Source organism: Balearica regulorum, chromosome 3 (genome assembly GCF_011004875.1).
Source record: "Balearica regulorum gibbericeps isolate bBalReg1 chromosome 3, bBalReg1.pri, whole genome shotgun sequence".
Lineage (NCBI taxonomy): Eukaryota > Metazoa > Chordata > Aves > Gruiformes > Gruidae > Balearica > Balearica regulorum.
In genome coordinates this window covers 50,973,328-50,998,125 of record NC_046186.1, presented here as the reverse complement: position 1 = coordinate 50,998,125, position 24,798 = coordinate 50,973,328, and the positions used below count along the sequence as shown (strand labels likewise).

Genomic DNA, 24,798 nt, shown 5'->3' with positions numbered 1-24,798 from the left:
ATTCACTCACGTGCCAGACTGACTCCCACCCAGTGGAGGGGGCTTGGCCAGTTTGCAACAAATACCTTTTAATGGTACAGAGTAAACCTGGAGAATGCCCAGGAGAAAAAGAAGTGGCCGGTGTGGTTGCTTGCAGCAGCTGATCCTCTGTTTCACTCCCAGACAATGAATTTCTTCCACTTGCTGAACTGCTCCGACTTGGTAGACTTACATTTCCTTCCTAAAATATCATGAATATCAATTCTGTGCTTGCTCTCATAAAGACTGGCAGCTCGTCCTACTAAATCAATGCAGATTTGCAATTCTGTATGCTTTCATTTACCCTAGCTTTATGATATAATAATTCACTGGGATCATTGAAAGTCACAGAAAAAAAAAAAAACATTTCTCATTGAGCACAGGCATAATGAAACTGCAGCAGTAGCAGACTCAGAGGCAGTACCCAATTTATAAATCAAACAACATTCTCGACATTCAATCAACTGCAAATAAAGTATGAATATTCCCAGATATTCACGTTTTCAAATATGTACAAATAATTGTATACCTAGATCACTTGTCTGGAAAATCAGTTTGCCTCCCCACAAACACAAAAAACCTACACTCATCCTCCCCCTACACCACTTTTTTAAGTCACAGTGGCTCCTGGTATGAAGGAACCTCAGAAATTTCTGCATATTTATATAAAAATAATCCTAATTTTCAAGTAGGAACAAGTGGTACTTTTTCAAGTTCTTGAAGTCGTATTTCAAAAGTGGCACAAGCACATTGAAGACCAGGGGAGCTAAAAAAGCACAATAATTCCCCTGCAAGTCAAGGAGGCCTATTGTCTTTTGCATATAGTGAGAAAGATAAAGACCAAAATAGGAAAAAAAAAGGCCACGTTTTGAGTTTTGAGTTCCTTCTCCTAACTAAGTACTAGCTAGGCTTGGGTTAGTGACAGCTTGCACATGGCTCTACTAAAGAACACCTTTGCTCTGTTGTAGCGGAAAATGGACTTACTGCCCAGAAAACAATTCTTCCTGCTTGTCTGCACATAGGGAACATACAACATGTATTAAAAAAACAGTGGTCGGCAACTGCCTTAGAAGTAAATGGGCAGACGTGAGTAGTGTCTTCATTCCCGAGAAATATTTCAGCCTATAAACAAAGTCAGTACGGAAAAATTGGGCACTGAGGTTACAAATACATGGGAGTTTGGCATTCTGAAGATCCTAGGGCCGTATCAAACAGGCTGGTCTGCATGACGGCTTATTGCATGGTGAGACTGGCTTGGTTAAGCCTGTGCCCTTCACGGCACAGTCCATGGGTCTTGGCTATCAACCAACCAGACCATGGCGGGTGTTGCAAAGCACACAGCTCCCTTGGCATCACACAACCAGCTCTCCTTCACATGGGCTGAAGGGAGATGCCACAGGTCTTGGTCTGTGTTGGGTGGGCAAGTATACCACCCACAGCACTGGTGGGTCCCTTGGTGCAGACACAGCCTGTGACATCCTGCAACCATCTCCCTTTCCTATGTAAGGAGGTTATACAAGTTTATTTCCAGTTTTACATGTTAATCTGGAATAACAGATGCATGACCTCCTTATCACTGCCTCTGTTGGTTGTATTAATTGTCCTCTATGTGTGAATTCGATTAGTTAGCTAATACCCACTGACTATAAATCAGCAAAAACTGATCCAGAATGGACGCAGCAGCCATTAAATGGTTTACAGAGGAGAGGAGACATCTGAAAATGAAAAATACAGTCACTGCCATTCTGTGGAAAAGAAACCATTCAGCATTTAGACAGTAAAAGAGCTCCAAAGGTTTGGAAGATCAGTCCTGTTCAACTGGAGGATGAAGAGCTGTTTCCAGAGCAAGACTACTTGTGGTTATCAGCAGAGACACACAGCACCAGTGCTTTATATGGCAGTGCAGAGGATCAATTTGGGAAAGAAACCAAGGTTGCTCAGTTCCACTGAGGATTTCAGTGCTGCAGAATCTGATTAGAAATGAAGACAGGGAATCTCAGATATCTCTGTGAGAGGGAATGGAAACCGGTCTCTGGGATAAACTAGACCATGGCCAGCCCTAGGAGGCTGCACAGCCAGCCATCCAGCTACCAACCAACACCTGGGTGCCCACCAAGCGACTGCAGAGTGCCCCAGCTCCCTGGGACATGGCCCATGTGCTGCGAACAGTTGCATGAGATTGGTGGTGCAAGGGTTCCTGCTCAGCAGCAAGCAGGCAGCTCTGACCGTACGATACTGAGGTTTTTCCTGGTGGGCCATCAGGATATCAGTTTGTTTGGGCCAGTGGATCTCAGCTGTACGGTGCAGAATCACTGTGCTGCTCGTGTTGGGACAGGATGCAAACAATGCAGTGGTGAAACAAGTTTGTGATGCAAACCATGCAGTGGTGAAACAAGTTTGTTCTGGTGCGGTTGACAGTCTCTGGGGTGAGTGCTGGCCCTAGGACCTCCCTCCTCCGGTGTAAGAAAAGAAACTGTATAGGACAGTGCTCTAGAAACAGCAATTCATGCTCAGAAGCTTGCAAGGCACAGCTTCTTTCCCTCTCCATGCTGCAGCTCTGAGTAACAGAAAATGAAACAACAGAGAGTCATGATAAGTCTATTTTTCATTTTTAAACTCAGAAAGAAACTGATGTCACACAGGAAATGTTTTAGACTCATTCCCTTAGCTGGTTCAACCCGCCTCTAACAACTTTTGAACCCTCTGACTCATTTTAAATACATTTGACATAAGAACAGAGGTCTCAAAGGTATAAAGCTCCTTCCAGTTTTGCAAAATGAGCATTAAGCCCCTGCTCATGGAAAAGGCGAGGAGAGTTTGATCCCTGGCCATTTTGCTTGGCATGCGCAGCTCCCAGCAGGCAGCGACCAGCTGGGCTCCCAGCATGACAGCCAGGCTGTCAGCATGTGCACAGCTACAAACCTGCTGCAAAACACGGTGCTTCTTGCCCAGCTAGACAGCAAAACATGGGCACTTCCCATACACAGGATGAGCTGAGGACACTGCCTGGTGGCAAGGGATTGAGCTTGGGGAGCATCGGGGATGCAAAAGGGGACTGAGGGGGGATGGATGGGGTGTCCTAAGGAACATGGAAAGAGATGTCAATATAAGCACAGAGAAGGCAAGACAAGCCCTAAAGAATCTCTATTTGCTTATGAATTCAAAATTGCATACGAAGTCACTTAGCTCATCACTGTAATGCAACTATCTCTGGAAGAGAGACAACAGCTGCATAAGAAAATGTAACACAGAGCCCTACAACAATTTAGCATGTGTGAAGTGAGGGCAGCTCCTGAGCATCATAGATTAAACACAGGATGGAAAAAAAAAAGCCAAATATAAGACGAGGAACAGGTGACTCTGGCAGGTAGATTTTGAACCAATATTATGGCATCAGGTTGACATGAATGTTTCCTATTGCAAATAGTGTTGACCATACTTCTGTTTTCAGAAGACAGGACAAATGAAAGCAGCGGGAACTGATGGTTTCGCTATCCCAGAAGAATGCATATTTCAAGGTCAGGTTGTGATTGCTAGCCTTACTGCATACCACAGGCTATAAGATTTCACCCGTGCCTTTTGAATTCAATTAATTTCCAAGCTCTTTCAGTCCTCTCTTGAGTTATATTTTTAGCTATGCTTCATCACTTACCCAACTAATAGACTTTAAATAAATCACTGACGTGACACCATTTATTTTTATGTCATATGCTAATACACAATCACCACAGTCCCTGCAGTCATCAGTGATGCTGTTCCAAGTGTTGCGCAGGACTGCCATCCAATTGATTATAAGCAGAATTAACAGATATCCTCTTTGGGCTAAGTCTCACAAACCCCATTATTACTAGTGCAATGTGAGGAAAAAGATGCCACTGACCTTTATGTCCAGGGTATGGGGAGGCTGGGCCAAGTAACAAAAAGAGGCTTGCTGAACAGCTGCCAAAAGAACATTTTTCTGAATGACCTGACAGGCCAGGATAAGTTGCATCTTCCTTATTCCAGATGGACGCAAGAGCTAAGGAGAGGGAAAATAATGTGTTAGGCATTTCCTCTGCTGTTTAAAAGACAGGCTACTTCACAGACATCATTCTCTGTCTTGTGGTACTGCAGCAGCTTAACTTAATGAGAGGGGTAAGGGAGAGCATTCTATTATATTTGTATACATTGTTATCATTGAAACATGACAAAATGTAGAGATCAAGGAAGCATTTTATTCATTTGTATTTAGTGAGTTGTATTCTCAGCTCTACTCTGTAGAGCAGGAGGGTGCCAGACAGTGCAGCCAAGTGCAAACAGGCTGGGAAAGGAGTAGATACCAAATCAAACATATTTGGTTTTCCTTGGCAAATCTTTAATTACATGCCACCTTGCTGCAGAGTACAGGTCATGACTGAGTTGATGGCAAGAAGACAACTTTGTGGAGAGGTTTAAAGAAGAAATCTCCACAGCCTGGCAGTCTGTGATGCTGGTTTTATACACTTGTACAAAGAGGAAAAGACTAAGTATGCAAAATAGCATTGAAGACTAAGGTCATTTTCTTTCATTACAGAACTCTCTACACCAAATACTGCTACTATGTGTGCATACAGCCACACACAGGCATCCTGCTTTATTTAACAAAGTTCCTCAGACTAAACTCTGCTGATTAAAGAGTTTCATCCTAGTAAGGATTCCTGGATTAGGCGACATTAACAATCAAATTTTCAGTGCATTTTTACGAAGTTAATTATAAAACAGTGGACTAAATCATAGTATCACTCAGAGAAAGACAAACAGTAGAGAAGTTTATAGTGTCTAGTAAACACATGACTGAGGCCCTTACATACTTTAGCAAATACATAATAATGTAATACACATTTTTTTTTGTTTATTCAGCAAATTAAATCATTCACCTGCATAACACCATCTCTTGTACGGAAACTAAACTTTCCTATATGACTGTCGATTTCTTGAATGCTTAATGGTAAGCTAGATGGAATATATCTGCAATAGAAGCAAAATTATCTATAAACATGGAGTATGGCACAGAAAGAAGTCAAACTGAGGATGAAAGGAGACTAGTGATAAATTCAGAAATACTTTTCATTTCTTTCCTCCTTTAAATTTAAAACACATAATGGAATTGGTCACTGTAGTCCCTAGTTTAGTGATATTAGGATGTTGCTTTAGTTTTCAGAAGTAGTTTCGTAAGAAAAAGAACATATTCTCGTGATGTTTTGTGGTTCGCTTTACAATGACTCATTAGCTCCTCCTAGATGAGCATGGTCTAAACCAGTGAAAAATCCGCTTGTTCAGTTTAATCATGCCTTGTTTCAAGTATTGATTCCTAATGTGTTTTTTTTATGCTGCTGTACTGTCTTCTAGGCTCTGATATCCATCACTGCCCCAATTCAATTAGGAGCTGAAGTTTCATTCCAGGTTTTTTGCAATTGCTATACTTGTTTGAAACAGCCCGGTTTTCACAGCAGATTAAAGTGTATGCAAGTGAACAGGGTGCAAACAGCAGCACGGGACACAGGTGGTATATGTACCGGTGGGAAGGGAACGACTGACAGGATGCCCTCCCTGAATCTAGTAAGAGAATTCACATGTTATTTCCTCTCTTCCTCATAAACCTTGATCTTAAGACACACAAAGACACACACACAAACCAGTAAATTTATGTATGTGTACACACACACATATTTACCAACTCTTTAAAGAGTAAATCAAAGCAAATGTAAAATCTACTTGTTCCAGTTGTTTTCCCCAGGGGAAAAGGGAAGATTATAATTAGCTTTTTCCTTATGCAGAGATTAGATCTAGTAGCCACCAAGCTGAAAAACAATGATCAAAGATGCCACTTCGTGAATTGCAGTATAATTCTAGAAGACCAAGTGTTCTTCGTGCTCAGAATAAGGGCTTTATTCACAACAGGTTTTGAGGTCCCATTTTACTACCTATGGGGTTTGGGGCAATCACTTTCAGGCCAGCCCCATTAAGCATCCCTCCCTTTGAAAGAAAATGCACTTTAGTCCCCAAATTGCCAGCGTTCCACACAAATTCAGAGTCTCCTCACTTTCAGTGCTCAACAGCTTTAAATTAGCATTATTCAATCCCAGACACCATACAAAAAGGAAACAAATCATGCAGCATTTTACATTTTCTGCCTGAATAATTCTATGTATTTTACACACTGAATTTTTTGTGGCTCATATGTGAGCCTAGGCAGACTAAAGGCTTGATCCCATCCATGCCTTGTGGAACACAAAAAAAGTTCAGTCTACCTGTCAACACAGCTGTCATCTTCCAGGAGAGATGTAATGAATACTGGTGGGAGGTGGTCTGCTTTCTCCCTGTGAGATGCAGATTCGAAGTGCACAGGCCTCAGGTACAAATGGAACTCCCCAAAACCTGCTTCCATTGCAAAAGCCTTATAAAACCTAGAAACAAACACGGATGGATGCATTTAAAAATTAACTGTCTTTCTGCTGTAAGCAATGCACATCTAGAAACCTACATCCATCAGGTTCATTTCATGAGACACCTGCATTCAACTTAAAACATTTCTTGATATCTGAAATAGTATGATGGATATGAAGCAAACAAGTGTTGTACCCAGATGGTTGCTTAGTATCGCCCATTTGATTGACACAGACAGCACTTACAAAGGACAATAAGTTGCAAGTCTACAATGTCATAAGGGAAAATCAAGAGAAATGTGCTAAATGTTCCTATTTCGAAAGGACTGCATATGGCAGAGAGATGAAGAATATTATTTTAGACTAGAAATTGGGAAGAGAACTGTCTGCCAGAAAGGAAGCTTCTATAGACAAGCAGAGCTCATACACATTATTACTATTAAAACAGTGACTTCATAGCTTAAGAAACATTCATTCTAGAAGCCCCCAGTTTGACACAACCCCAATACAACCTCTCCTATATAATAAATTATGGGGGCAGTCCATCAGCAGGCAGTAAACACATGGTCTAGATGCAACCACTAGCTCAGGAAATCTCTTAAGCATCAAGTGTCAGAAGTTGGGCACTGTCCTGCTTTATGTAATCCCTCCCTATGGATCCATCACTGCACTCCTTCACATGGAAGGCCACAGAAACACTGATCTGGCCTGTGATGGCTATTCTCATATAGTGTAAGAAGATGTTAAAAAGAAAGACACTGGCTTTTTGATACAGACTGCAAAGGAATAAGATACTCTCTTGCTTCCTCCTAACATGAGGCAGGTGTTTTATCAGTCAAGAAATCAGGTCACAGAGAAGCTATGTTGTGAGCATGTGATAAAGACACAAATAGGACCTACAAGACATAACTCTTAGTCCTTTAAAATCAGGCAGTATTCCCTGCCTGCAAAGTAAGGGAAAGAAAAGGGAAGGAGACATAATAATACATGAAAGACACCGTGAGCATCAATCAATAATCATATGGAGAACAACCAATATCAACTCTAAGGTCTTAAAACGAAGAGCTCTGTGTAATTATTATAAATGTTGCTCTCTCAGTTGACCAGTATAGACATACGAATAGCCTATACAGAACAGACATCAGCACACAAATCAGCTTATACAGTACTGTGTAAAGGGGAAAAATAGAGAAAAAGAAAAGATATTAAAAAGGCGATTGTGTCAAACAAAACCAGAAACAAGCTGAATTCAGACTAAAGCTGCACTGTCTAGCTCTACTATTGTACCAAAGGATGTCCCTTTTCAATAGATAGTAGAAAATGAATACTGAGGAACTGAGGAACACTGAGGAACAAAGAGAAGCAGCAAGGGCTGTACAGAACAGGGCATAAAACATATGCCCAAACATAATTTGTACTGTTAGATGTGAATGACCATCCACTCCAGGAATGGAGAGACAGTCAAGTAATAGGAGTAGTTCTGGCAGGTCCCCACAAAAGCCTGACAGAAGCTATGGTATGAGGTAGAGGAATCCACAGACATAGGTGTACTCTCTTCATTTTACTCTGCTTAGCAAGAAAAAAGATCACTAACCTTTCTGATGTTTCAGCCTGAATCTGAGTCTCTAACTGTTCATATTATAATGAACTGTGAACTTCATCACATCAAAAGAAGATGTAAAAATAGCACCTCAAAATGTCACATTAAATAAACTATTTAGGTTCACACTGGTATTTAGACTGATGTAACCATCTTCACCTTCCACTGAGTTCCCATCCTGGAAAATGACAATTTACCGCTATTTTTTTCAGGGATTTTTAAGCATGTCACCTCAGATGAGTATGTTCTCTTAGTCCTGTTCCTGAAAGAAATGCAGCCATGTGATGATCCAGTCTGCTCATCTGTCTCCTCAGGATAACTTTTAAATCAGTTGGTGAATATTAATGAAATCTGACACAGAGACAGGGCTTTCAAGATATTAAGTTCCTACAGGTTTAATGAAAAAAGGTGATTGGATATTGATTTTTCAGCTAAGTGAAAAGTTGCAGTGCAACCTTACCCCTTATTAATTACCAGAAAATGTATGTGCTGTATGTACGTATGTGTATGAGTGAAGGAACACAGAGATAACTCCACTGGTGGAAGAAGTTTACAAGAATCTGTATTTTATTAGAAAGCTGAGTATCCAAATAAGAAACACAAATTGCCAAGAAAGACCTTCCTGCTTCATGGAATTGCTTGGGTTGAAGTAAATTAACCCGTTTGTTAGTCTGCCCAAGAAAGTTCCAGATATCTTATGACAGTTCAAGAAATTCTTATTTTAATGGAAAAGACTTGTGATGGAAAATTAGGTTTTCCAGCAAACTAAGTTTGGCTCACATATCTTAAAGATGTCTAGGTTTTCAACTGCTGAAAATAACTGCTGCTGTCTTTTTGATACAGACTCTAAATTTTAAAGAAGAAAGCTAGAGAAAGGGTTAAGACAAAGAAAAACCATGACTAGAATGTCATCTATCCCACACATCCAACTTTGCTATTGCAAGCAATCATGTCCCACAAATCCTTTTCATAAATGAATCAAACCCCATTTTAAACTCTTAGTTTTCTACCCTTTGCTCTTTCCCTTCCAGAACTTTGTTGTCTAATTCTTAGAAATTCCCTTTTAATTTCCATCTTAAATTTATTCACAGTGATTAGATCCATTTGTTCCGCTGCCAAAATTGGCCTTTGGCTTCAATAACTCCTCTCCATTCCCAGTGCTTATCTTCCTGGTATATTTATAGAGAACAATCTTATCTTCTCTCAGCCTTCATTTTGCTAGGATAAACAAACCAAGATATTTCATTTGCTTTTGTAAAATGTGTTCTCTGTTTCCCCTCAGTGTGCTATTAGATCATCTTTGCTCCCATTCCAATCTGAATTTATCTTATCTTGCTTGAACACAAATCTCCAAATTATACTTAATAATCCAGGTGAGGCCTCACCAGAATCACGTACATGCCATCAATTCTCCCTCTCTCTACTGGTTACAAAACTCATTTCATGATTCACAGTAAGATACAATGGCTTTCCCCCCGCCATGGTTGCTATATGTTGGCAGTTTACAATCATCCCATGGCCAGCTATACACTCAGTTCTTTCTCCTTCTCTGTTGCTTCCAACTAATAAGCTCAAAGTTCACAGGAGAATTTCCTATTATTATGCATAACCTTAAACTTTGTGTTATTATTGATGCTTATCTCCTTTCTACTACTCCAGTCCTTAGAACTATGAGTTCTTCCTGAAAGATATTCCATTTATTTTCCATATCAGTTTTATCTGCCAGCACTACAACGTCCTGAATTTAATAACACCCTCTTATGTTTTCTACTGAGATCATTAATAAAAATGTCAAGTAATATGGAGCTGAACAACAGGAATTTCACCAATAACTTGTCTCCAAGCCAGTAGTTCAACACTACCCTTTGGAGTCTCCCCATTAGCTCAGCCCTTATCTCCTTTGTCTTCCTGTACAAATTGTCATCTTCTCCAGCTGATAACTCCATAAATGCATGACACTGACTCCCCTTGTGCAGATTATTTCATTATCATTGTAAAGATCAGCATAGCCAGAACAATTTTTATGCTTTCCTACCCCTGGTAGTGAACAAAGTTTGTACTTCTTGTGTGCCTTTTCTTATATTGCACTACTCTTCAGAGGGCAGTTAAAATAATCATCTGTGTAAAACCTGCAGAAAAGGCATCTTTGTGTTGATTTGATCAGTGAATTCCTCCTGCCCCTCCTCCTTTTGGCAAAATTTCAGTGTTTTCACTGCAAAAGGGTCTCTCCTATTAAGCTTTGAGGAGCAGCGTGTCCTCAGCCTTTGAAACTAATGAACATCTGCAAACCCCAGGTAGACTCCATCCCCATGTAACAAGCACCTATCTCCCACAACACATACACAGGCACTCTTCCTCTTGCTATGGTTTTTTCCAGCTATAGGAAGTGGTCTATTTAAAAGAAATATTACTTCTTCTCTATAAACCACACCTCTCTGAGGTCACCATAGCTAAAATGGCAATACTGACCCACTAACCTGGCTAACTGCGCACTCTCTGTTGCCACCTCTATCAGCCGATGGCGGAGCGTGACAAGCTCCATGAGCACGGAGAAGGAATCCAGGATAAAGAGCTGTTTTTCTCTGCCTGTTTTTTTTTCTTCGTCTACTCCCACTTCTAATAGCGACAAAGCAATCTCTTGCACCATCACAGGGTCTTCTATCAGTACCTCAGCAAATAACTGCACAGAAAGGGAAAAAAAAAAAAAAAAGGGAAACAGAGAAATCATTTATAATACAGACGACAAAGGTCTTTAAATACTTTAGGGGATGGTTCTCCTTTTTCTGGAGTAAATCATGACTGGAGTTGCTTTTGACTTGCAACCCATGCAAGGTCAGAATTGTGCCCACCTTGACCTATCCTCACCCCTAAAAATACACTGGTGTTTTGCCACTTGCTTTGAAAGTAGAGACACTGAATCTATAAACCTGACTTTACTCAAAGGACTTTATTTTTTATATTGAACACAACATATTTGCCTTTTTTATTATAATCAAAATTCAGAAGGCTTTCAGATGCATATACCTCTCTAAAGCAGAGGATCTGTAACTTGGTTCACTTATTACTAGCTGAGTCCATTCCTCCTCTAAAAAGTGTGCAGATCCTAGTACATGCGCCACTGTACGTATGATGTTCCCAAAATGGGGACAGCAAACTTATACAGTCCGCTAACTCAGCAGAGCTGGAACCCCTTTTCTACTGGGACAGTGGAAGTCTCCAAAAAACAGAAACCCAGGAAAGAAAAATGATCAAAAGCTGCAGCTTGGTAATGTGAAGAGCTGGAAAGAAGACAATGGTCCACTGGCTATTGTGCTGTGGAAGTGGTGGCAGGAACAGCTCCTGGCTCTGTGTAGAGAAGATGGTCCTCGTCTCTAGCTGTCACAGCTTGTACAACTGTGCCACCCTGCTCATGTCAGACAGGATAGATGTGGCCACTGCTATAGCTGAGTGGCTTCACAATTCGCTGCTTATGACCAATGAATCACAGATCATGAGGAAATCTGAACTCAGTTGTGCAGTTATTAGTAATAAAAGTCTAGATTTCAACACCTGCCATTCGCTACACCTTCACAGCCCCACTGAGGGGGAAAAAAAAAAAAGTTTGAAAAGACAGCACCCAAAAGTTAAGTGTCAGAAGTTGTGCAACTTCATTTTGTCCCTCTTCCCCAATGCTTTACAACACGCTTTTGTAATTCTGTGACTCTGGATGGGTGGGACAGGACAACCCATCTTTATGTGCTTCTTCAAAGAGCTGCTACAAGGAGAATAGTATCTTCCCTATTTCCAAAGAGGAGAAGAGAAGAGGTAATAAGCTTAGACTGTAGCAAGACACATCTGTGCTAGACTTTAAGGAGAACTTGCTAAAGGTGAAGCTAGTGAAGCACTACAACTGACTGCTTGAAAAAGTCTATCACATGATGTGTTTAAGAACAGGACAGCTATTTATCTCATAGGAATAACATAAGTATAGCTTATCCTGACTTGGGGTGAGCAAGAGAGATCTCACAGGTTCCCAGGGACCATTTAGTTTCTAACTCCAGAATTCACTTTTCTTTTTATATGGTCACTCTGATATTTGTACATAGGAAAAGCACCTGTTCCCAGGCTGGCAGCATCTGTACCTCACCCCTGGGTAATTTGTTTATTATGAAGTTGAAAGATGCTTAAGAAGTCAGATGGGGAATAAAAATTGGATCTTGTAAAACCGTCCTTAGTGAAAGGTTGGAAAAACATGAAAGAATGAGATCCAGGGTCACAAAAGGAGCAGTCCAGGAAAGACAGAAATGTTGATTTTAGCACACCAAGTGGTAAAGAAAACAATATGTGATCATGTAAAGACTGCATCATCATGCCTATGCAAAAGGAAACCAAATTAAATCTGCTCTGGCAAAGGTAAATTCCTAAAATTTAAATGTTAGACTTTTACCACCTTAGTGTCTTCTAAACATTGCCTGCTTACCTGCATTTGTCTCATCTGCAGCTTCTGTTAGAGGAAAAGGAATGGGCAAGAAGTAAACACAACAAACCACCTCCTTTCCCCCCTCAGCAACAGCAGTGTGGTAACTTTAAGATCCATCACAGAACATTGCCACTGACTTCTAGGATTTAAAATTTAAAAAGCAAAGAATTGTGATCTACTGTGGACAAGAGAGTAGTGGGACACTGCTGGTGGATTTTATTGGCAGCAGAGAGATGCTGGATAAGTAATTCTTGCGGTTTGCTCCAGGCCAGGGAGGGGAGTATCCTAGGAAGCTGTGCCTTTCTGCCTTTAGTTTGCCTCTATACTTTCTTACCCATCGCCGTCTTCACAGTCTCTTCATCTAACCAGTTCTGTTTCCACGCCTCAAACTTTTCATTTTCATCCTCACTCCTTGATTATCACTGGTTTTGGGCAGCTTAAGCCAATTTTTTTACCAAACAATTCTCAACCCTCCACCCCACCCGAGGTGTCTCCTTGCCCCAGCCCCAATTTGCAGTGCACTTTTTCACCCTGTACCTTTTCCTTCCAAAAGGAAGAAACCCACTGGATCTTAGACCTAGTCTCTGTCTCCCAGCTTTTCATCTACCTCAATCCTTATTCCTATTTACTGGGCTGCCATCCCACTTACCAAGCCAGCTGTATTTTCTCTGCGCTCCTGCCCAGCTCCTGTTCCATTAACAGAGCTGCTGCATCTCCCCTGTGATCTGCTCCTCCACCTTCCTCCGCTGCCTCCAGTGAAGGCAACACGAGTGGCAGTGCAGGCTAACAGCTCCTCGTACTCACTTTCACTGCTCAGACCCAAATCAAACATGGATCGCTTACAGCAGAGCTATTACTGCAGGGACAGTGAAAAGCCCTGATTTGCCTCAGGTGATAGATATACCAGGGTACACAGAAACTTCAGATAATGTCTTCCTGTTGCAATAGCATATTTTATTTTAGTTTATGTTGGCCAAACTTGGCAGGAATGAAAGCACAGCATATCACTACCTACTGAGTCTTCCCAAACTTGAAATGTATGCTCCAAAGCAAAGCTGTATCACGATCTTGTAGACAAAACAGATAAAATAATTTATTTTCTTTTTTTTGCTCTCAGCAACAACTAAGCTAATTAAAAAAAAAAAAATCAAGCTGATAGAGACATCTAGCATCAATAATTTCATTCACAATAATTAGCATTTATCAAAATTATAGCCAACTAAATTCAGAGTCCTACACCAGGAAATGGTGGACATTACAGTAATAACCAGCTCCACCTATAACAATATTTGCTTTAATGTACAATCTTGTTTTTTTTTTTTTCAGTTTGTACACACACGCACACAAATGCAAAACCTGGAGACTTACCGTGATCTCATGTCAGTTTAACTATTTTCCTTCTCATTAGGCTGATTGTTCCTACTTTATACTGGCATGAAATGAAGAGTTCTACCTTTCTGTGTTCATTTACAGAAAAAAATTCTTGTTTTAAAGGTGGATGGAATGGATCTTCACCAATCATAAGCAGATAAGCGAATTAAGAATCACATAGCTAGAACTTTAACCAGCAAGCATAAATGAACTAGCAAGATCAGTGTCTTGGGCGTTCTGCTTTAAAAAGTCATTACTAACACAAAAATGGAACTTACATCTTTTTGAATCTGAGAGCTGTAAAGAGTTTCTGGCTTTTCCATTGTTAGCCACTCATCAACTACTAGCTGAAGTACTTGTTTTTCTAGATTACTTGCTTTACTGGCTGTTTTTGGTCTGCAGATGCTGTAGAATTCCTGGTAGATATATTCAAGAGCTTTGGGGATCAAGTACACCAGACCAAGAGAAGGGTGAAACTCCAGCAAATAAATGTTCTTCAAAGTAGGACTTAAAAGCAACAAAAACAAAGAAAGAATGAATAGCTCTCAAATAAGGCTTTTATAAATTGTATATATAAAGAAACGTTGCAATTGCTTAATTTGCAAGAATAAATTACAATGGCTTTAGTGCACATCAGAAATCAATGGTCAAATCTGAAAATAGAACTGAAGCCTTAATAAACGTAATTATGTTGGAACACATCTAAGTAGTTTCATTTGCTAATGAAAACAGAAATGTTTAAAATTCTCTTTTGTTAGTTGACGTGTTTTATTAGCTGCATTTTCACATCTATTATCCCTGCCCATTAAAACTGTCTGCACTTGAAAATAAGCACTCAGATAACCAACACAAAATCAAGATGTGCATAGGAGGAGGGTTAGGGCCAAGGGGCTTGAAACAGAGGCAGGAAATCAGGAGGGACTAGAGGCAAGGGGCTCTTGGCTTCTGGGTGTGTATTAGCTGCTATGTAAAACCTTTGCATAACCCACAGTGCTGCACAGCTGCAGGATGGGGAACATGGGGCAGGTCTGTACTGCAGGTGATGTATGGATTCCACCTGTGAAAACATAGCACACGCACATCCAGCTGGGCAGTTGTGCTCAAAAGACTAATAGACCATGGCCAAAGGGCAGTGAAAGTTGTAAAGCCATGTCAGGATACTGATGCAGCAAGCTTAAAGCAAGGCTAACCTCAGTAGCCACTTTCATCATTACTGTTTAATAGTCTGTGCCCATGCGAATATTAATGTCCCAGTGCACGGCAAGGTGCAATTATCAAAGCCATTGTCATACAAAGGTAGTGGGGGAGGAATTACTTTTATTCTTTAAGTGTTTTTCTGGCTATCTAAATAGCATAAGGCATTTATCTATTTCTTGATTGACCTTTTAGACTGTCATTTTTTCAAATAGTCTTATTTCCAGATGCTGGATCCCAAATTTTTACAATCAATCACAGAAACTAGATCAGAAAGAATTACTCTCCAGAAAAACAAAACTGTATAATTACTCACCAGCTAGTGTTAAGAGAGATAAGCTGCTTAGTAATCACATTACAAGGAAGTCCAAATTCGTTGATGCCACCTCTCTGACCTTCCCGCCAAATCTTGTGGACATATTCCCTCTGGGCATCTATCTAAAACTCAGCCATAAATGCACGTGACATTAACCATTAAAATTCAAACATAGCTAGAAATCAAGGCAAACCCAACTATTCTTTATTTAAACATAAGCTGCAAAAAATTCTATTTATATATATAAATTTTCAAGTCAATTATATATGTACCCACTCTAGATGAATTATTCCTGCTAAAATTATTTTGAATCTTTCATATTCCTTCAGAACAAAACGATGTTGACAATAGTCTATTTTTATTGCTAGCAATGTGGTAGCATTAGTGGCAACAGCAGCATAACAGTAACCTCTTGTATCAAAACTCAAACTTCCGTTTGTGGACTAAAAGCCAAGTTACAAAGGTTAGCTAATTAAACTTCCCAACTTGCAACCTCTGAAATCAAAGCTCAGAGAAAGAAAATATCTTGTGGCAGGATATAGAGGAAAGTTGAGGCAGATTTATAAACCAGAGGGAAAATGTGAGGATTTCAAATGTCGTGCTTTAATTATTAGCACAGGAATTCACAGCTATCTGAAATATACTGCTTTTCAAAGTGCACTTTAAAGTACAAACTTTGTTTACATGCTCTTTAAAGTCTCTTCTCTCTTACTCTAAACAGGACTAGTTCCTTATTTACTGCATTACAGAAAAAAAAAAATAGATTATAATGTTAATTAGCTTCCCCACTTCTCAACTAGTATTTCTAATTGTCTCAAACAATAGCAGATGTGGCTTTAACATGACATATGAAGCTCTGCAATCTTTCCAAAATTTCATTTCTCATATTGAGGCAATGATAGTTTTCTGCTCTTGAGCTTCAGGCCTTCAATTTACAAAGCATCCACAGAATTCATTTTAAATTACCATTGACCCATCTTAACACTGTAAACACATGCAGGCTGTAATCAAAGTTTCCCATTATTGATTTCATCTCCTACTTGCCCAAGATGAATATATTGTAAATTCAACCTACTTGTTGGTTTACTATGTCCCTCAGCAGTTGGAGATGAAGTTGCAAACAGATGCATTCATCTTTGTAGGTGTTGACAAAATACTCAATCTTGAGATCAAACCGTGGACGTTTATGCATGATGTCAATTATTGCTTGGGCCAAAGCAAATCTTTCCTCTGGATCCAAAGCATGTTGGTAAGCTTCAAAGTAAACATCTAGAAGCTGAAGAGACATGTAGAAGCAGATTTAGAAATGTTTATTCACCTAAATATTCATTTTTTGTTGGGGAGAGATTTCTGAACACAGAATTTGTTGCCTGTATCAAACCGAGAGTGACTTGGTATGGCACCTTGTTTCTGGCACAGGATATTACTGGATGCTTCATCATGATGCTCAGGAACAGAACATAGAATAAAATGGCCACAGGAGAAATTTCTTCCAAATCTTGCATAGTTAACCCTATTTTTTCACTTTTTTTATTCTATACATTTTTCCTTTTAAAAAGTAACAAGACAACGTACTTACTACTTTAAAAATACCTACTTCTTTCCATGTCTAATCCATTCTCTGTTTCTTTTCCAGCACACACACTGGTTTCGTATCTTTGAAAAATTACATTTCTCCCAACCTGAAACTTGCAGACTCATCCGAGACTCTGTTATCTCATTTGGCAATGACTGTCACAGTTACTTAACATTTTCTTGGAGAAACTCCAAATTCATTGCAGATGTAATTAAAGATGTACAAAGGCGCATGCCCTCTTCAGGCTCCTCTACCAAGAATAACTGTAAAGTTTTATTTAAATAAAAAATGTAATTACGCATACCCACAGCTTAGGACAGAAAAAGAAATGTGCCAAGCTTGACAGCATGTGAACTCCTGCGATGACATTGTAGTACTTTTTGGTCAGATGGCAATCAGGGGATTGAAAATACAAATGTCCAGTGCTCTTGCTTCTGGACAAATCAGTCATGTCAATATGAAATTATCTAGATCTGCCTATCTTGCATTGACACGCAAGTAGAAAAGCATCCACGTTGCTTTCCATACTGAGATCAGAAGACTGTAGAAAAGGAAGATGCAGAAGGGCTTAGGAGTTAATTCAGTAGCTGAGAATTCAGACTTCAACAGTCAAATTCTCTGATTTAGACCTGCCTGACCTGAACTGTTCTGGAGGAAGCCAAGACAGTGCTTGAGCAATAGGCCATTAGCAAGTTTTATATTGGCTAAGCTAAGCTGTCTCAGCTGCTGGACAAAGTGCTATCGCTTCCTCTTTCAGAAAGAACTCTGTCCCAGCTGGAAAGAAAGCTAGCAAGACCCACTTCCATTTCATTTCAGCTCAGAGCAAAAGACCTCCAGCATCAGCACATCTGTACATTTAATTCTGCCTAGAGAGTTGGGTTGTGAGAGCAGTTCCTGAATATACTCTTTAATGGTTTTGGAAGAGAATTAGTGTACTGTTGCTGTAGAGGTTTCGTTCTTCTCTAATGGGAGTTTTTCTTCCAAAGAGAAAGCAAGTTTCATTATACAGAAGGCCCATGATAAAAATACAAAGTAGATTCACAGAGGCAGCATGATCATACAGAAATGGAAAGCGAAGTCTATTGGGATGAGAGCAGAAACTTAGTGAACTAGGCAATGAGACAGTATTTTATATAGCTCTGTAACACAAAGCCCCTCTATGAAAACGGGAGAGTGGCCTTAGGAGATTTCCTGAACTACATACAACTATTTTAGTTTAAAAGGTTTTCTATTTAAAGCCTCTTCAATGGTGCACAGGAGATTCCCTAACACCCTCTAGCATTCCTATTTTGAGAGCTGCCCTGGGTTACTCCAGGACTGAGAACAAAACATTTCAAGTGTGTGAAGGCGACCTCAATTGGTGCCATTTCTCTCTGCTTCTGAAGTGCACTATCTGCTTCTTTGCACTTCCTGACCCTCACAGCATTGTCCTTGGGACTAGTGAGTCCCATAGACAGAAACACGCTTCCAAGCTCCTCTGGGTCCCTCCCTCTGAACTTGTCTACTCTTTATCTTTCAAGACTGAAGTCTTTGGGTAGAAACCTGGTATGCTTTCATGTCCTATGGCAAAATACAGACACATGACTAGATTCAGAGAGGGGAAGGGGAAAGCCCGCAGGATACACAGCAGCTCTTGTGAATGGCAAGGCTATGAATCACTTAATACACATTTTTAGTGTTGGTTTGTTTGTTGGTTTTACCAAGTACTTAATCATGGCATTTTTTGCTCAAATAGATTAACTAAGAAAGAAGAAATAAATTTATAATATATAGAGAGAATCATATATATGGGGTTTATTAATAAAAATATTTTTATGCTGTAACATACAAAATATCTCTCTGGTTCCCTCTGACAAAGAGTAATCCAAATGATGGGCCTAGCCAGCTGCAGATCGAGTCTCTCCTGCCTGGGTTTCACAAAAATGCAATGATTACAGTTCTAATGACAGCCATAAAGTTTCCTGCACCACTCCCAGAAAGCAGGAACAGCCAGAACCACAGAAAAAATGTGCTTCTTCGACTTCCTGTGGCCGAGGCTCCTCAGGGCTGTACCTGATTCTTCCTAGTCTGCATTTACTCCATTCCCTGGCATGCAAGGAGGGACACAACATGCTCTGCAGTTTTCCTCTGGAGATGGCTTTGTCCTTTCCAATTATCCTTCCCAATTATCCAGTGGTGGGTGACTCTCCCTAAGGCCTTGCGGAAGTGCTTCCAGCCCCCGGCACAGCAGCTACAGAGGCTGCTGTCTGACAACAAGAGCATTTCTGCTCTCTTGCTACAAAAGCCATTACATGTGGTTCTTTAAACCCAACTCGCAGCACCCAGCAGCTCCAAGCCCCTGCGCCCAGCCCAGCAGCAGGTTCCCAATGCATGTGAAACCCATACCACCACCCATGGATGCTGGCTCTGGCATCCGTGTGTATACACAATAGGAAATGCTGTTGACAGAGAACCTTGCACAACCTGAAGTGAACTGACTGCAAATCACCATTTTCAGATCAAGAGAAGCTTCTGTACCTGGCACTTTTTTTCCAAGAAAGCAGTTTCACAGGTCCAGAGGTCAAGCAACACAGCACATCGATCCACGGAGGCGTGTGCCCAGCCAAGAATGTTGCTGTTTCTGAATTGCTCACAAGTTACATTGCCTACAAGGACAAAAAAAAAAAAAAAGGAGAAAACCAGCAGATGCCAATATCAGAAGGATTTCCATATGCCTAGAGTCCCACAGCTTGTGGTAATTTTTTTTTTATTTATAGCACAGAGTTGTGGGTTTTGCTTGCCAGGGAACGCCAGGCCAGGATAAGATTTCAAGTCCCATAAGCTTTGGAGGGTCCCAGAGTATTCTGCAAGGCAAAGAACATGTGCACCAGGCATTTGGTTTAAACATATCTCTTACATCATCTTTTAACAAATATTCTTTGAGATAAAGGGCAATGGCTGGAGTTCAAAAGAACCACATCATGAGATAAAGCTGGAGAAAGCACAAGAAAACTAGGGGACGAAAGTGAAGAGAAGCTTAATTTTTCACCGCATCAAGTCATGTTGGGATTGTGTTCACGTCCTCACCTTTGTTCTCAGATCAAAAAAAAAGCAGCATGGATTACTCAAAGACAACTTTTACAAAGAGATATAGCACGGCAGAGTACAGACCCAGTGGAGAGCTTTCTTATCAGATGGCTTGCTATTAGAAAAGTCAGTCTTCATAATTTAAAAATGACTGCGAAGGAAAGAAAATATCACTACAAATGTTTCTACACTAGCAGCCCATGAGAAATCCTTAAAGACATCATCTTTTGGTTTCTTGGTTGTGATACTATCTAAATTAGAGCTAATTTTGACAATAAAAGATAAATCAATTAGAGTGAATCTGAAATGCTTAGAGCTGCAGAGTAAAAAATCAGCCATAGGGTAAATAGAAGAGGCTTCAACAACTACTCTTCAGGTCCAGACTTTAAGTGTCTTACTTTTCAAAAACTGAATAAGGGAGTCATTTGAAGTCTGTGATCACTGAAGAAGTCAGAATTAGAAGAATTTGTGTCCATGGCACACAGAAAGACACCATAACAAGAAGGACCATAAGGAGCTAGGTCAGGTTGTACACATCAGTCCTCAAGTGTGCTGTGTGAGGCTGATAATGAAGTGACATATAAACACAGGAACTGCTGTACCAGCGTACCAGACTACCCTACCTCATTCAGTAGGCTGCCTCCTGTCATGACAGAATCACAGAATGGTTGAGGTTGAAAGGGACTCTAGAGGTCATCCAGTACCTTGCTACCAAACAGGGTCACCTAGAGTGGCTTGCCCAGTACTATGTCCAGTCAAGTTTTGAATATCTCCACAGATGAAGATTCCACAACCTCTCTGGGCAACCTGTGCCAGTGTTTGATCACCCTCAGAGTAAAAATGGGGTTTCTTGTGTTCAGATGGAATTTCATGTGTTTCAGTTTGTACCCATTGCCTCAGTGGGGACTGCTGAGAAGAGTATGGCTCCCTCTTCATTCCCTCCCAACAGGTATTTATATACACTGATTAGATCCTTCCTGAGCCTTCTCCAGGTAGAACAGTCCCAGCTCTCTCAGCTTCTCCTCATATGAAAGATGCTCCAGGAAAAGGTCCACAATGAGGACCTTCAGGTGACTTCAAAGGAGTTCCTAGCAGACATTTAGGCATTCATAGGTTTGTAAAGGCTTTTTTAGTCATCTTAATGCTCAGCTCTGCCCTGCATTCTCTATCAGAACATTCAATTTTAGGAAAGCATACTAAAACATCAAAAACATTATCCTATGAATAGAGAAAGTAATTCCAGTGATTTAAGAGATATTTTGTGCCTTTCTCTGAATATCATACTTGTTTGTGGCATTTATTCACTGTTTTCATAGAATCATGGGTCCTCCCCCCATACTCTACAATTAAAAGCTTCTTCCTCCTCACTATTCTAGAAGTATAGCTGCTCTTTGTAGAAATCTGTAATACAGTCTTTCTCAACTCAGTTCCTACTATTAAAAAAAAAAAGCAGCAGGAAAAAAGGAAGTCTGAAACATCAAGTATTTTGCAGCTTCTTATTTACAACTGAGAAAAGTTTAAAAGTGGTGGGAGGTAGATTTAGTTCTGCAGAAAATCAATCCAATATATTAATTAAAAGACATTCAGAAACTACTAATATTTTTCTTTTCTGACTCTCTCTCTCTGCCTTGAAGATGTGTTTGCTCATTGTATTACTTAACTATATCTGTAAATGTCCCTTCTGTGTTATTTTCCCCTACAGGATAACTTTGGGGTCTATGACCCTGAATAGGTGCAAAACTGTGACACTAACAACATGTGACAAGCAATTCCACATGCTCAGTTAGGTCTTTGTAACACATTAATCACTTAGCTAACTAGGAGGATAAAGAAAAGTTCCAAAAATCCAGTTAGAACTTGGTTTTGCAGAAGTACAGCAATGATTCAAGAAGTCATAGGATCAGCCTACTTTGAAAACAGCAAACCAAATTATCACAGGTGTTTTGGACCTGTAGATAGCTTACTTTCATCTTTCTCAATGTACTGGCTGGCCACAAGCAGCAGCTGGTTCTCAAGCTCCTTCAGATCCTCTAAAGCCACATCATATATTATGTAAGCCCCTCGCTGGTCTTGTGTGTGAATGTATCCATCTCCACTAGTGTGAAAGTCGTCATGGTTTTCCACCTCTGCAAACTCCATGAACTGAGCGCTGTGGACCTATGCCGTGAAAAAAGAGACACAGAGATATGAGCAGTCAGCTCTGCAAGGATTGCAATTCTTTATAATCAACATATCTAAGGGTGGACCTGGCCTAGGAGCATGGTATTTTTGTCAGTAGCAAAGAACAATAAAATCAAATATTGCCAAAGTATTATTTTTCACAGGTAACACCTACACTGTGGCTTCATTTATACTGTCATGGAGTAAGACAAACTGTAAGAAATTTCTATCATGCCTAGTTTTTCCTTCAGGCATATAAATCCACAAAAAGCATCAAGAAGGCATCAAAACAAGACGACTAGCTCTTGAACTAAGTTGGGGGTTTTTTCCCCCCTTTTTCTAATTTAGCTCAAATTTGGCAAAAAGTGTCTTAAATTCTGATATACAAATAGGAAACCAACATATTTTTTAAAGTCATCTTGGATAAGTTACACTTGCAAGATTTGGAGACAAGCTCACAAACACAAAGACTTAGCGCTAACTAATTAAAAGGAACGCCCATTGAGTGATGTCCCAACTTGCTGTGACATCAGCACTTGTTCAATAGAATAGCTTAAGAATGATCTTACTTTTCTAAAAAAACATCAACATCTTTAAAAGACAATCATCTACTTTGGCAGTGAGTCACTAGTTAGGTTGGTAACACCCGAGGCAAGAATCCAGTACTGCAGTCAGCAGAAGTGGTGTTAGCTTTCAAAATATTGTTTCTTGGCTAGGAGTGCCACAAAGGGAATTACACACATCTATCTCTAGGTGTGTAATTACAGAAGTTAATCTCCCAGTGTAAACAAACACTTGGTACAGGGGTATAGCCATAGAAGACTCTAAAAATGGTTCTTCTTGTAAGAGCTAGCAAACAAATTCAAGCTCCTCATTTTCCACTGTTTGTTTTTACTATTTCCTGGTATGTAATGCACCTTTGTTCGCACTTCGGTGCCAAATAATGATTCACAATGTATTGAGATTTCCTCCTTTCACTGGGTCTCCTAATATTTGCCTTTACAAGATCCCCAATGCTACCCAAACTTTACCTGCTAGCATCTAGATGTCTCAAATTCTATTAAAAGAAAGGATGAAGGAAAAGATATATGTTTTAGTCATGGAAATCTTAGTCAAACTTAGATGTACTGGGAAGAATAGCTTGCCAGATCAGCTTCACAGATCTGTGCTGGATCAGAATTCATTCTTTACCATAAAGTTAATGAGGCAGCCCTGCAAAATGTACACCTAATTTGAACATAATGTTGGATCAGCCTGGTCAGATTTCTTTCCTTTTTTTGATACGGTGTTCTGCACTATCTGTTCTTTCCTTATTCTTAAGAACAGACTATTTGTTTCACCGATCCTAGTGATGGGGTGCAGAATTTGCTAAAGGTTAAATCAAAGCCCTTTATAGAAAAATTAAATTCAACTTGATTTAGGTAAATAACTGAGCAAATACTGGGCTGACTTCACCATAGCAGGTAGAAGGGGGGGATTAGTTGTGGTTTTAAACATCCTTATGGAAAACTTTCATTGAAATATCTCCATTTTCAAGCTCTTGAATTTTTTCCTGGTGATTCTGGCTCTGTCCCACTCCTAAAAATCTCAGTCAAGACCACTGTATTCTGCAGAAGGGGCATGTGACTACAAAACTGGAGAGTTCTTACAAAACAAAACCAAAAAGAAATGAAGACTTTCTCCCTGTCATGTTTGGTTTGGGTACCATATTTTTAAAGAGACTACCCAAGCCTTCTAAATACTACTTATGCCTATAAAAAATGTTAATACCCAGTTATATATCTATAGCAACAAATCAAGTAACTGGATATTTATGTGCGATGTTTTTTGCCTGCAGGTTTTGGCTTTCCTCCTCTAGCTCTGCTCAGATTTACTGGGGCTTAACAAATCCCTTTTGGGTTATAAAGCAACAGTTAATGCACCTACATATATTTTATCTACTTTCTTCCAAGCAGAATCTCAACAGGGGACAGAAAATAGTTTTAATTTAATGTCATGCATTGTTTTGCAGGGCCTTCTGTCATTGGAACTCATGCTTCTGATGATCTCCATCCCAAGCAGTCTGCTAGGGAGGGTGCAACGCTGCCTCAGAATCTGTTTCAGGCAAATTGTGAGCTGAGCCATCACATGGGCTCACAGGTTACAGTGTGGAGGGATTCATAACACAGGTACATCTCCAATTTTAGGCACAGACCAGATACTAAAAGTATTTTAAAAAAATGCCATATGCTTCAGGTTTATAGCACGCACCAGAGAGTATGTTAGATAAGTCTCAATTAGTTTGCCAGTAAAATGGCTCTATTATTGTTTCAGTTCTTGAGAGACAGTCTGTGCAGTATATAAAAAAAACCCCCAAAACACATTAGAAACTGTTGTTAAGGAACTACTGTTGCCCCTGCTTCTAAATTTGTTGCCAATTAAACCGTAATATGATTAGTAAATATTTATCTAACTTTAGCTGAAGTTCAAGCATATATATCCATATCCATGTGTATTAATTAGTCCAGGGGAAAGAGGCCACTGAGAAAAAATGTCTCTCTTATTGCTAGGGGATTTCTGAAGTATTTCATAGCTCATCTCCAGATCAGAGAGTGCTTAGATGGAAGGTCAGGATTGATCTTTGTATCATTTCTT

The 24,798-nt window shown here is 39.9% G+C and overlaps 1 protein-coding gene across 1 annotated transcript in view; it reads right to left on the bottom strand.

Moving 5' to 3' along the window:
• Positions 1–24,798, bottom strand: part of LOC104639325 (uncharacterized) — an 89,877-nt gene that overhangs the window by 44,256 nt on the left and 20,823 nt on the right. Inside the window, exons 14-23 of the mRNA XM_075747859.1 lie at positions 21,969–22,161; positions 19,456–19,583; positions 16,438–16,638; positions 15,363–15,484; positions 14,131–14,359; positions 10,500–10,702; positions 6,288–6,443; positions 4,914–5,004; positions 3,899–4,036; positions 66–220 (exon numbers count right to left, since the gene is read on the bottom strand). Of these exons, the coding sequence (XP_075603974.1) occupies positions 66–220; positions 3,899–4,036; positions 4,914–5,004; positions 6,288–6,443; positions 10,500–10,702; positions 14,131–14,359; positions 15,363–15,484; positions 16,438–16,638; positions 19,456–19,583; positions 21,969–22,161 (1,616 nt within the window). The remainder of the gene's footprint in view (positions 1–65; positions 221–3,898; positions 4,037–4,913; positions 5,005–6,287; positions 6,444–10,499; positions 10,703–14,130; positions 14,360–15,362; positions 15,485–16,437; positions 16,639–19,455; positions 19,584–21,968; positions 22,162–24,798) is intronic.